Source organism: Eschrichtius robustus, chromosome 9 (assembly GCF_028021215.1).
Source record: "Eschrichtius robustus isolate mEscRob2 chromosome 9, mEscRob2.pri, whole genome shotgun sequence".
NCBI lineage: Eukaryota > Metazoa > Chordata > Mammalia > Artiodactyla > Eschrichtiidae > Eschrichtius > Eschrichtius robustus.
The window spans coordinates 36,376,459-36,389,752 of NC_090832.1; the positions used below are offsets into that span (position 1 = coordinate 36,376,459).

The following is a 13,294-nucleotide window of genomic DNA, read 5'->3' on the forward strand; positions in this document are numbered from 1 at the left end:
ATTGATAATATTTAGAAATATTCGTTGGATAACAAGATTTGACTATATGCCTCATATAAGATAAATGATTTTAATGACAAATTAATGAATATCTATCCGTAGAGTAGAGAGGGGCAATTCATTTATCTACTTGATGGAAACTCTAGTAACCATTTCTTATTATATTTTGTTTAAATACCCAGTGGCTAGCCTACTGCCATGTGTTTGTTAAATGAAAGAGCTGGGTAGCTACAAACTTACACGTATTTGGGCAACCATGGAAGCACAACTAGCAAGGAAAGCGGCCTCTGGAGTAGCAATTCCTCTTCTTTTATCTGAAATTTTGGCAACTTGAATTTACGCAATATAGTCAGATTAGGAGAATTATCTAAAACAGGCATAGCAAATTTTCTGTAAAGGGCCAAACAGTAAATATTTTAGGCTTGCGGGACATGCAGTATTTATTGCAACTACCCAACTCTGCCATGATTTGTAGCACGAAAGCAGTCACAGATAATAGGCACCTGTGTGCCTATATTCCAAAAAAGCTTTATTTATAAAAATTTTGATCTACAGCAGTTCTCAAAAGTGTGGTCCCTGGATGAGCAGCATTAACATCAGCTGGGAACTTGTTAGAAATACAGATTCTCAGCTCCACCCCAGATCTATTAAATCAGAAACTGAAGGGAACTGGACCCAACAATCTATACTTTGCAAGTCCTCTAGGCGATTCTGAAGCTTGATTAAACTTGAAAACCACTGATTAGGGAGCATGCTGTCATGAAACTTAAATCCAGTCTCCTCCTGGACTGAATGTGAAGATTTAAATACCAAAGAAATGGAGAAACCAAACACCCATCCTTAGGTCCCATACCTACCCTCATGCTCAGCAACCAAGGCCTAAAAGCAGTTTAAGAATAGAGTGGTGCAAACTATTATGTATAAAATAAACTACAAGGATATATTACACGGCTCAAGGAATACAGCCATTATTTTATAATGTTATATACAATGGAGAATAATTTATAAAGATATAGAGTATAATCTATAAAAATGTTGAATTACTATGTTGTACACCTGAAACTAAAACACTGTAAATCAGCTATACTTCAATCAGAACAATAATAAAATAAGGAAGATACTAATTCTAAATACATTAGTTCTAATTGTCCTAGAAACAAAATTCCTTAGTTCAGCTATTATTTTCAAATAAAGTCAAATGAAAAATAAGATTGATATTACATACGTTTACAGAACGCTTGAGTATTACAGATTCTAGTTGCATTTTTTGGTTCAAATTTACACTCATAAGAAATCCTAATATTTACCTATAATTATCTTTATATTAAATAATTTCATATCAAAAATGTGTATTTATATCACAAGTAAGACATTGAAATCTTGGCACAACAATGCTTTAAAAGAATTATTAACTTTTATGTCAAACTAAGAATCCACGAGGCTTTCTGTCCAAGATGTACTACACACATATATTCTTTCCCTCCTTAGACTTCATTAAAATAATAAAGTATAAAAAGGTATAAACCAAAATTGAAGAGCTAAGATGTAGACTTCAAGAGAGTTCAAGAAACTTCTAGATGCAAAGAGGACATAATGAGTGCTGAGGCAGAGTCAAGAAAGAAGCTACAAACAACAAGAGGAGTAGAAGATGCTGCAGCAGAGGCAGCTGACCTACGCAAGCAGAACTCTGGGGCCTCTCCTGAGTCCAGATTGCCATATACAAAGGAGGATGAGTGAGACGGGGCAATAACAAAATGATTAATTGAAGATCTAAATGTGGGACAGTTTTTTCTCAGAAAATTTATCCCAGGGCGGGCAAGGGGTGGGGGAATTCTTCTCTAATGAAATTACATAAATTACAGAGAGGTAGGCCACTAGGATGGGTGTGGATAGTTCGTGACAAAGTTCTCCATGTTCTGAATTTTTGGAGTTCCCTGGCATAATACCTGGTTCTCTGCTCACTAACCCACTTACCTCCAAAGAAATCTTGACAGAAAATAATCCCTGCCTATATACACATTATCTCTTAAGTCTGTACCAGATCACAAATAGTGTTATATATCAGACTCAGAAGTTTCATTTTAATCTAAGATGATAAACCACTGAAAGATTTTCAATAGAAACATGACATGATTGGGTTTACATTTTATTGAAAGACAATTCCAATACTGTGGAGATGGACTAGAGACTGGATGAAGGTAGGGTAGGAAACTAGAGTCAAGGATACCACATAGGATGCTGTAATAATGCAGGTGTTAGGTACATATTTCCTGTATTAGATATTGAATGAAGAGTCTGAAATGAAGTGGTGGGGATGGAAAGAGGTAGGAACAGACTTAAGATTCAAAGTCAGATCTTGGTGACCTATTTGGTTGAATAAGGGAAGGAGACAGATGACTTGGAAGGAGAATGAGTCACGGATAAATCTCAGGTTTTTAGTTTAGATAACTGCAAGAATGACAACATCATGCAGTGCAACGGGAAATAAAGGGTTTGAGGGAGAGGTTGAGTTCAGATTTGCACACATTAATAAAATAACCGGAGTTAAGGTTCACCTTATCTTGCCTACAGCTTTGTTTCTGTATGTCCTGTACACACTAGTTTACTAGTACAACAAAAATGATGCATGCCTTAAATAAAGGAGCGCTATAGGAATTCAATGGATAGATTTGAGAAGGCTTACTAAGGAGGTGGTAAGTTGGGTTTTAAGGAACTTAAACATGTGAAGTGGGAGGCATTCAAAGAACTATAATTGTACCTGAAAGAGATATGTTCCCCCCCAAATGGATAGGAGGATAAATACAATTTCCCACTAATTTATATTATAAAATGTGATACGTTCCTTCAAAGAACTTATGTGTTCCAAGCCATGTGCTGGACAATAGAGGAAGAGAAATGCTAGTCAACTATGTACTGGATGCTAGGCACATTTTTAAAAAAATGTATAAGATAAATTCCTACTTCAAGCTGGTGGTAGGTTTCTACATCTGCCAATGCACACCAGACAGTACAACAGAGGAAAATAAATAATGCTGGGAAGGGCTGAGGCATTTTCCAACATAAAGAATATCAAAATGAGCAAGCCAAAGCTGCTTAACAGTTGGAGGACCCAATTTTCAAAAGAAAAAAGTTTCAGTTAATCTCAAAGGGAAATTATTTTGTAAGTACATTTCAAAAATCTCAATCTCCTTATAATAGGATATCCTAGAACTTTCATTTTATATTTCCAAATTGTGCTAAACAATTATAATTATGTAATTCCAAAAAAAATGATTTTATTCAACATATCATCATTAAATAAAATCAAGAGCGAACTCCATGTTGGGCACTTTTCAGAATACTTCAAAACTCTGAGGAAACCAGAACACAAATTACGAGTTAAGCAGGACAAAATTCTGATTTACCTAGCAAGCAATGATTTAAATATTAATGATATTAAGAATTATCTATTCTAATAGTAAAATTCTAGGTGGGATTATATCCAAAATAAATCTAAATGGATTTGTGAATCATTAATTAGCATTCTCAAGCCTATCTACCAACCACAAAAGCAGTACTTTTGGGTATTCTGGCATTCATCAGGGCCAAAGGTATACTATAAAACTCTGACAAATTCCAAACTGGCACTGGGGTTAATGAGATCATTTTATGTGACAATTTTCAAGCAGATGAATTTTTTTCCATTCATAATATTAAGAATAAAATATTTTACTTAGCTATTGGTAACTTCATTGAAGTCTTTACTTAAATAACTATTAGGACTCCTATTTTTCAAGAAGATAGAGTAAACATATATATGTATGTAATATAAGTCAAGACAGAGGACTAGCTACAAACTTAGGACCAAAGGAAAAATACAGTGCTGAGCTCCCTGGGTTTTCTTGTTGTTTTTTTTTCCTATATCAGACTGGATACTAGAAAAGCTGGCAACTTAGAAATGCCAAAGGCCACAGACAAGAGGGGGAAAACAAAAGCACCCCCCCCAAATCTACTCTAACCAAAGAACAAGGGGCATCCTAACAAGACAAAACATTTTCAGACAATAACCACTTTATTCCCACCAAACACCAGATAAAAACTGCAGCCCCTACTCCACACCCCCATCAGCAATGGTCAAGCAGACAGCTTAGATTTTTACTCTTGCCAGGCCATAATGATGAACTCTCAACCCCCCTACCAGGGTGGTGTAAGAGCAGCCAAATGGGAAACTAGGAATTTCATCCACACCCAGCAGTAAAAAGGCACCCCATCCTTCCCTTGTTCGGAAGTATCAGAGACCTACCAGAGAGGCAGCATTTTCACCACTCAGCAGTAACAAGCACATACCCTCACAGTTTCAGCAAAGACAACATGAAGTCCGGTATTCTACTCTCATGATGTGGTAAAACAAGGAGTTGTCCATTCCCCTCCCGATTGGGTGGTATCAGAAACTAGTGGAGTGGGGACTTTTCACCATTGCTCAGGGGTAACATGGCCACCTCCCCCACAACATCAGTGGAATACAGGTATTCCAAACAAAGTGGCCCAACCAGGATGGTACCAGCAAAGGTCTAGTGGAGAGCCTGAACTCCCACTTCTGCCCAGCAGCAACAAGGAGAGAGAGCCCCCTCCATCATCACTGCTGGTTGTCAGAGGCTCAGTGGAGAACATGGACTTCTACTCCCAACAGCAGTAACAAGGCAGTGGCTTCATCCACCAGAATGGTGTAAGAAAATCTGTGATAGCACAGCAGAGATATAAAAGATATAACAAATGGAACTTTGAGAACTAAAAATTATAATAACTGAAAAAAAACCCTCAATAAATCAAAGGCATAATATGGAAGACAGAAGAAATAATCAGTGAATTAGAAAATAGAACATACAAATTATCCAATCAGAACAACAGAAAATAGAACAAAACAAAAAAACCCAGGCTCCAGGACTTTGTGGATTAAAAAAAAAAAAATCTTACATTTGTGTCATCAGAGACCCAGAAGGAGAGGAAAAAGATGATGGGCTAAAGGTACGCCAAAAAAAAGCAATGCCTGAGAATTCCCCAAATTTGGCAAAAAACAAACACAAAGATTCAGAGTCACCTCCAAATAGGATATACCCAAAGAAGATCTATGCCAAAACACATCGTAGCCAAACTTCTAACTGCTAAAGACAGAAAAAAAAAAAAATCTTGAAAGTAGCCAGAGAAACAATGCATTAACTACACAAGAAAAACATTTTAAATTACAACAGATTTTTCATCAAAAAGCATGAAAGCCGGAAGGAGGTGATACATTTTTTAAGTGCTAAAAGAAGTTATAAAGCAGAATCCTTTATCCAGTGAAAATATGCTTCAGAAAGAAGAGAAATCAAGACATTCTCAGAGGAAGAAACAAAAATCTGTCACCAGCAGACCTACCCTAAAATAATGACATAGTGAACTTCCTTTTTCATTTTTTCATTATTTTATTCATTGATTGAAAGACTCAACATAGCATAAAGATGCTAATTCTCCTCAAATTGATATACAGGTTTATTGCAACTCCTATCAAAATTCCAGCAAGGTTCTTTGGTAAATACAAACAAGATTATTCTAAAATGTATGCAAAAGGCAAAGAAACTAGAAGAGCCAAAACGATTCTGAAAAAGAAAAAAGTGAGAGGAATTATTCTTACCGAATTTCAGGACTGATTGTATAGCCACAGTAATAAAGACTACGTGTTATTGGTGGAGCGACTGAAACAAATCAGGGGAACAGAGAACCTAGGAATAACCCACACAACTATGACTGACATATTTGTAAAAGAAGTACAGAAAAAATTCAAAAGAGGAAAGATACTCTTTTCAACATGGTGCTGGAACAGCTGAATAATGAGGGATTTAAATGTAAAACAAACTATGAAACTTGTAAAAATATAATACAGGAGGGTAGAAGGAGCTTCTGACTGTGGCTGCCACTAGGCTAGTGTTTGTGTCCCCAGAGTAAGCTACAGCCACCCCCAGTCTCTCCAGGGTGACTCTCCAAGACCAGCAGCCATCTGGCTGACAGGGCCTTGGTGCTCCAGCCAGATGTCAAGCCTGAGCCTCTGAGGTGGGAGAGCCAAGTTCAGGACACTGGACCACCAGAGACCCCCCAGCCCTACATAGTATCAATTGGCGAGACCTCTCCCAGAGATCTCATCTCAACGCTAAGACCCAGCTCCACGCAACAACCAGCAAGCTACAGTGCTGGACGCCCCATGCCAAACTAGCAAGACAGGAACACAACCCCACCCATTAGCAGAGAGGCTGTCAAAAATCATACTAAGTTCACAGACACATCAAAACACACCACCGGACGTGGTCCTGCCCACCAGAAAGACAAGATCCAGCTTCATCCACCAGAACACAGGCACCAGTCCCCTCCACCAGGAAACCTACACAACCCATGAACCAACTTTACCACTGGGGGCAGAAACCAAAAACAACGGGAACTATGAACCTGCAGGCTGCGAAAAGGAGACCCCAAACACAGTAAGTTAAGCAAAATGAGAAGACAGAGAAATACACAGCAGATGAAGGACCAAGGTAAAAACCCACCAGACCAAACAAAGGTAGAGGAAATAGGCAGTCTACCTAAAAAAGAATTCAGCGTAATGGTAGTAAATATGATCCAAAATCTTGGAAATAGAATGGAGAAAATACAAGAAACGTTTAACAAGGACCTAGAAGAACTAAAGAGCAAACAAATAACGATGAACAACACAAGAAATGAAATTAAACATTCTCTAGAAGGGATCAATAGCAGAATAACTGAGGCACAAGAACGGATAAACGACCTGAAAGATAAAATAATGAAAATAACTACCGCAGAGGAGAAGAAAGAAAAAAGAAATGAGGACAGTCTCAGAGACCGCTGGAACAACACTAAACACACCAACGTTTGAATTATAGGGGTCACAGAAGAAGAAGAGAAAAAGAAAGGGACTGAGAAAATATATGAAGAGATTATAGTCGAAAACTACCCTAATATGGGAAAGGAAAGAGTCAATCAAGTCCAGGAAGCTCAGAGAGTCTCATACAGAATAAATCCAAGAAGAAACACATAAAGACACATATTAATCAAACTATCAAAAATTAAATACAAACAAAAAATATTAAAAGCAGCAAGGGCAAAACAACAAATAACATACAAGGGAATCCCCATAAGGTTAACAGCTGATTTTTCAGCAGAAACTCTACAAGCCACAAGGGAGTGGCAGGACATATTTAAAGTGATGAAAGGGAAAAACGTACAACCAAGATTACTCTACCCAGCAAGGGTCTTATTCAGATTCAAAAGAGAAATTAAAACCTTTACAGACAAGCAAAAGCTAAGAGAATTCAGCACCACCAAACCAGCTTTACAACAAATGCTAAAGGAACTTCTCTACGCAGGAAACACAAGAGAAGGAAAAGACCTACAATAACAAACCCAAAACAATTAAGAAAATGGTAATAGGAACATACATATTGATAATTACCTTGAATGTAAATGGATTAAATGCTCCCACCAAAAGACACAGACTGGCTGAATGGATACAAAACAAGACCCGTATGTATGCTGCCTACAACAGAACCACTTCAGACCTAGGGACACATATGGACTGAAAGTGAGGGGATGGAAAAAGACATTCCATGCAAATGGAAATCAAAAGAAAGCTGGAGTAGCAATTCTCAAATCAGACAAAATAGACTTTAAAATAAAGAATGTTACAAGAGACAAAGAAGAACACTACATAATGATCAAGGGATCAAACCAAGAAGAAGATATAACAATTGTAAATATTTAGGCACCCAACATAGGTGTACCTCAATACATAAGGCAAATGCTAACAGCCATAAGAAGGGAAATTGACAGTAACACAATAATAGTAGTTGACTTTAACACCCCACTTTCACCAATGGACAGATCAACCAAAATGAAAATAAACAAAGAAACACAAGCTTTAAATGATACATTAAACAAGATGGACTTAATTGATATTTATAGAACATTCGATCCAAAAACAACAGAATACACTTTCTTCTCAAGTGCTCATAGAACATTCTCCAAGACAGATCATATCTTGGGTCACAAATCAAGCCTTGGTAAATTTAGGAAAACTGAAATCATATCAAGTATCTTTTCCGACCACAACGCTATGAGACTAGATATCAATTACAGGAAACAATGTAAAAGATACAAACACATGGAGGCTAAACAATATGCTATGAAATAACCAAGAGATCACTGAAGAAATCAAAGGGGAAATCAAAAAATACCTAGAAACAAATGACAGTGAAAACATGACGACCCAAAAACTATGGATGCAGCAAAAGCAGTTCTAAGAGGGAAGTTTATAGCAATACAATCCTACCTCAAGAAACGAGAAAAATCTCAAATAAACAACCTAACCTTACACCTAAAGCAATTAGAGAAGAACAAAAAAAAAATCCCAGGGCTTCCCTGGTGGCGTAATGGTTGAGAGTCCGCTTGCCAATGCAGGGGATGTGGGTTCCAGCCCTGGTCTGGGAAGATCCCACATGCCGCGGAGCAACTGGGCCCGTGAGCCACAACTACTGAGCCTGAGCGTCTGGAGCCCACGCTCCGCAATGACAGAGGCCGCGATAGTGAGAGGCCTGCACACCGCGATGAAGAGTGGCCCCCGCTTGCCACAACTAGAGAAAGCCCTTGCACAGAAACGAAGACCCAACACAGCTAAAAATAAATAAATAAATAAATAATAAAAATAAAGGAATTCCTTTAAAAAAAATCCAAAGTTAGCAGAAGAAAGAAATCATAAATATCACATCAGAAACAAATGAAAAAGAAATGAAGGAAACAATAGCAAAGATCAATAAAACTAAAAGCTGGTTCTTTGACAAGATAAACAAAATTGATAAACCACTAGACAGACTCATCAAGAAAAAAAAGGGAGAAGACTCAAATCAACAGAATTAGAAATGAAAAACGAGAAGTAACAACTGATACTGCAGAAATACAAAGGATCATGAGAGATTACTACAAGCAACTCTATGCCAATAAAATGGACAACCTGGAAGAAATGGACAAATTCTTAGAAAGGTATAACCTTCCAAGATTGAACCAGGAATAAACAGAAAATATAGAGACCCATCACAAGCACTGAAATTGAAACTGAGATTAAAAATCTTCCAACAAACAAAAGTCCAGGACCAGATGGCTTCACAGGTGAATTCTATCAAACATTTAGAGAAGAGCTAACACCCATCCTTCTCAAACTCTTCCAAAATATAGCAGAGGGAGAAACACTCCCAAACTCATTCTATGAGGCCACAATCACCCTGATACCAAAACCAGACAAAGATGTCACCAAAAAAAAAAAAAAACCTACAGTCCAATATCACTGATGAACATAGATGCAAAAATCCTGAACAAAATACTAGCAAACAGAATCCAACAGCACATTAAAAGGATCATACACCATGATCAAGTGGTTTTATCCCACTTTACTGAGGAATGCAAGGATTCTTCAATATACGCAAATCAATCAATGTGATACACCATATTAACAAAGCGAAGAATAAAAACCATATGATCATCTCAATAGATGCAGAAAAAGCTTTTGACAAAATTCAAAACCCATTTATAATAAAAACTCTCCAGAAAGTGGGCACAGACGGAAGTAACCTCAACTTAATAAAGGCCATATATGACAAACCCACAGCCAACATCATTCTCAATGGTGAAAAACTGAAACCATTTCCACTAAGATCAGGAACAAGACAAGGTTGCCCACTTCCTCCACTATTATTCAACATAGTTTTGGAAGTTTTAGCTACAGCAATCAGAGATGAAAAAGAAATAAAAGGAATCGAAATCGGAAAAGAAGAAGTAAAACGGTCACTGTTTGCAGATGACATGATACTATACATAGAGAATCCTAAAGATGCTACCAGAAAACTACTAGAGCTAATCAATGAATTTTGTAAAGTAGCAAGATACAAAATGACTTCACAGAAATCTCTTGCATTCCTATACACTAATGATGAAAAATCTGAAAGAGAAATTAAGGAAACACTCCCATTTACCACTGCAACAAAAGGAATAAAATACCTAGGAATAAACCTACCTAAGGAGACAAGAGACCTGTATGCAGAAAACTATAACACACTGATGAAAGAAATTAAAGATGACACAAACAGATGGAGAGATATACCATGTTCTTGGATTGGAAGAATCAACATTGTGAAAATGACTCTACTACCCAAAGCAATCTACAGGTTCAATGCAATCCCTATCAAACTACCAATGGCATTTTTCACAGAACTAGAACAAAAAATTTCACAATTTGTATGGAAACACAGAAGACCCCGAACAGCCAAAGCAATCTTGAGAAGGAAAAACGGAGCTGGAGGAATCAGGCTCCCTGACTTCAGGCTATACTACAAAGCTACAGTAATCAAGACAGTATGGTACTGGCATAAAAACAGAAATATAGATCAATGGAACAGGATAGAAAGCCCAGAGGTAAACCCACACACAAATGGTCACTTTATCTTTCATAAAGGAGGGAAGAATATACAACGGAGAAAAGACAGCCTCTTCAATAAGTGGTGCTGGGAAAACTGGACAGCTACATGTAAAAAAAAAAATGAAATTAGAGGAGGCGGGCCCACTGGGCTTTAGGCGCGAGTGGTTGAAAGTCGGTTGGTATCGGTTCGGCCGCCGAGGTGCCGTCCCACCGCCCAGCCCACTCCATGGCGGACCCGGAGGAGCTGCGGCTTTCCCCGCAGCCGCCGCCCTCCTCTCCCTCGTCTTCAGATGCGTCTTCAGCATCTTCCCCCGGCACCCCGGGGGGTTTGGGCCGTCCGGTTCCGAACAGGAACAGCGGCCGGCCGGTGGACCCGCTGGAGGAGGTGGAGCTGCAGATCGGAGACGCAGCATTTTCATTAACCAAACTTCTTGAAGCTGCATCTGCAGTATCAGCTCAAGTGGAAGAGCTTGCCTTCAAATGTACAGAAAATGCACGTTTCCTTAAAACATGGCGGGACCTCTTGAAAGAAGGCTATGATTCCTTGAAGCCTGACAACTGATTTGACTGTAATAATCCATACCAGCTCATTTATGATGTTTGCACATGTGCTGTGTGGATAGGATAATCACCAGCAGTTCTGTATACAGATGAAATTTTTCTTGGTTTTCTTCATTTTGTGAAAACAGAATATGATGTTATTTTTGATGTTGGCCCGTTTACCTTTAAACACTTTCTGTTCTCTAAACTTTCAAAGACTATTCTGTGGAGGTTAATTTAATCAGTAGATAATATTAATAACGCCACAGTGCTACCAGTAGCAAACTAGGTGGACCATTATTCTCTTCAGTTTGCAAGACGATACCAAAAATGGCAGAGTTTGAAGTCGAGCTTTATTATATGGACCAATGTTAGATTCAGCTCCATTAGGCTAAGTTCCCTAGAACCAATGATTGTGTCTTATTTCTTCTATATTTCCAGCAGCTAGAAGTCTGTTACACAACAATCACTAAATGTTTGATGAATAAGAGTTGACAACGTAATTAAGAGCTGTTTTTTCTTCCTGTTTTTAGCATGAAGATTATAATTGTTTCTCGAAAAGATATTTGAGTCAGAACCTCATTGACTTGAAGGAAAATGTTATCTTTTTTTTTAAACAGGATTTTGAACTTTAACTGCTGACAGCTTTTTAAAATATATGATAAATATTTTTCACCCTTCTATCATGCTTTCCAAAAAAGCTTTTACTGAAACCTGTCTTGAAAGAATGCCTATTTTTTTTTCTAAGGTTAACTGCTTTTATGGATATTTCTCATATTTGATGTTGTTATATGTTTGATTGCTCTCTTTAAAGTGCCTTATCAAAATTGTCGCTCTGTATTATTACTTTTGGAGCTTGGCAAGTAATAATTCTAAATTCTAAATATAGTAATTCTAAACAAGTTACTTTTAAAAAATGCATCAAATTTAAATGATGCAATTATTTTCCTATTATTTGATCTTCATGACAGTGTCCTATTTTACTTGTCCTGTATCTTACGTTGCGCTGCCTCTCTCTCTCTTTCTCTTTTTTGGTGGGTTTGTGTCGTATATGTCAGTGATTGAACCAACTAATTCTCTTGCTATGTAACTTCTGGATGCCTCTGATACAGTATCTTACTTCTTTGTAGGTAAGGAGGTATGTACAGAACCATATTCCCAAGCCCCACAATGGGCCTGTGAAAGGGGACACATGGATGGGCAAAGGATAGTTTTGTTTAGCATATTAGGTCATGGTTCTTGATTAATTTTTTTAAGCTAAGGATAACACATATGGTGTGTTCCTATACCAAAGAGATGCTTATTTTGATATTAGAAAACTGTTTTTCTTATGTGTCATGAAAATTGCAATTTTTAAAATATACAAAAATAAACTTTTGTTCAAACCAAAAAAAAAAAAAAAAAATGAAATTAGAACACTCCCTAACACCACACACAAAAATAAACTCAAAATGGATTAAAGACCTAAATGTAAGGTCAGACACTATCAAACTCTTAGAGGAAAACATAGGCAGAACAGTCTATGACATAAATCACAGCAAGATCCTTTTTGACCCACCTCCCAGAGAAATGGAAATAAAGACAAAAATAAACAAATGGGACCTAATGAAACTTAAAAGCTTTTGCACAGCGAAGGAAACCATAAACAAGATGAACAGACAACCCTAAGAATGGGAGAAAATATTTGCAAATGAAGCAACTGACAAAGGATTAATCTCCAAAATATACAAGCAGCTCATGCAGCTCAATATCAAAACAAACAACTCCATCCAAAAATAGGCAGAAGACCTAAATAGACATTTCTCCAAAGATATACAGATTGCCAACAAACACATGAAAGGACGCGCAACATCACTAATCATTAGAGAAATGCAAATCAAAACCACAATGACCTCACAATGATCAGAATGGCCATCATCAAAAAAATCTACAAACAATAAATGCTGGAGAGGGTGTGGAGAAAAAGGAACCCTCTTGCACTGTTGGTGGGAATGTAAACTGGTACAGCCACTATGGAGAACAGTATGGAGGTTCCTTAAAAAACTAAAAATAGAACTACCATATGACCCAGCAATCCCACTACTGGGCATATACCTGAGAAAACCATAATTCAAAAAGAGTCACGTACCACAATGTTCACTGCAGCCCTATTTACAATAGACAGGACACGGAAGCAACCTAACTGTCCACTGACAGATGAATGGATAAAGAAGACGTGGCACATATATACAATGGAATATTACTCAGCCATAAAAGAAACGAAAT

General features: G+C 37.5%; 1 protein-coding gene across 1 annotated transcript; it reads left to right on the forward strand.

Moving 5' to 3' along the window:
* Positions 1-10,694: 10,694 nt before the first annotated feature.
* LOC137769631 (uncharacterized protein C4orf46 homolog) lies at positions 10,695-11,117 on the forward strand. Its single transcript, XM_068551624.1, has one exon. It carries the CDS (start codon positions 10,716-10,718, stop codon positions 11,049-11,051), a length of 336 nt encoding a protein of 111 aa, XP_068407725.1. The 5' UTR covers positions 10,695-10,715; the 3' UTR covers positions 11,052-11,117.
* Positions 11,118-13,294: the final 2,177 nt, after the last annotated feature.

Coding starts and splice junctions, on each gene's coding strand:
- LOC137769631 (XM_068551624.1), top strand. CDS start 10,716: ATGGCGGACCCGGAGGAGCTGCGGCTTTCCCCGCAGCCGCCGCCCTCC.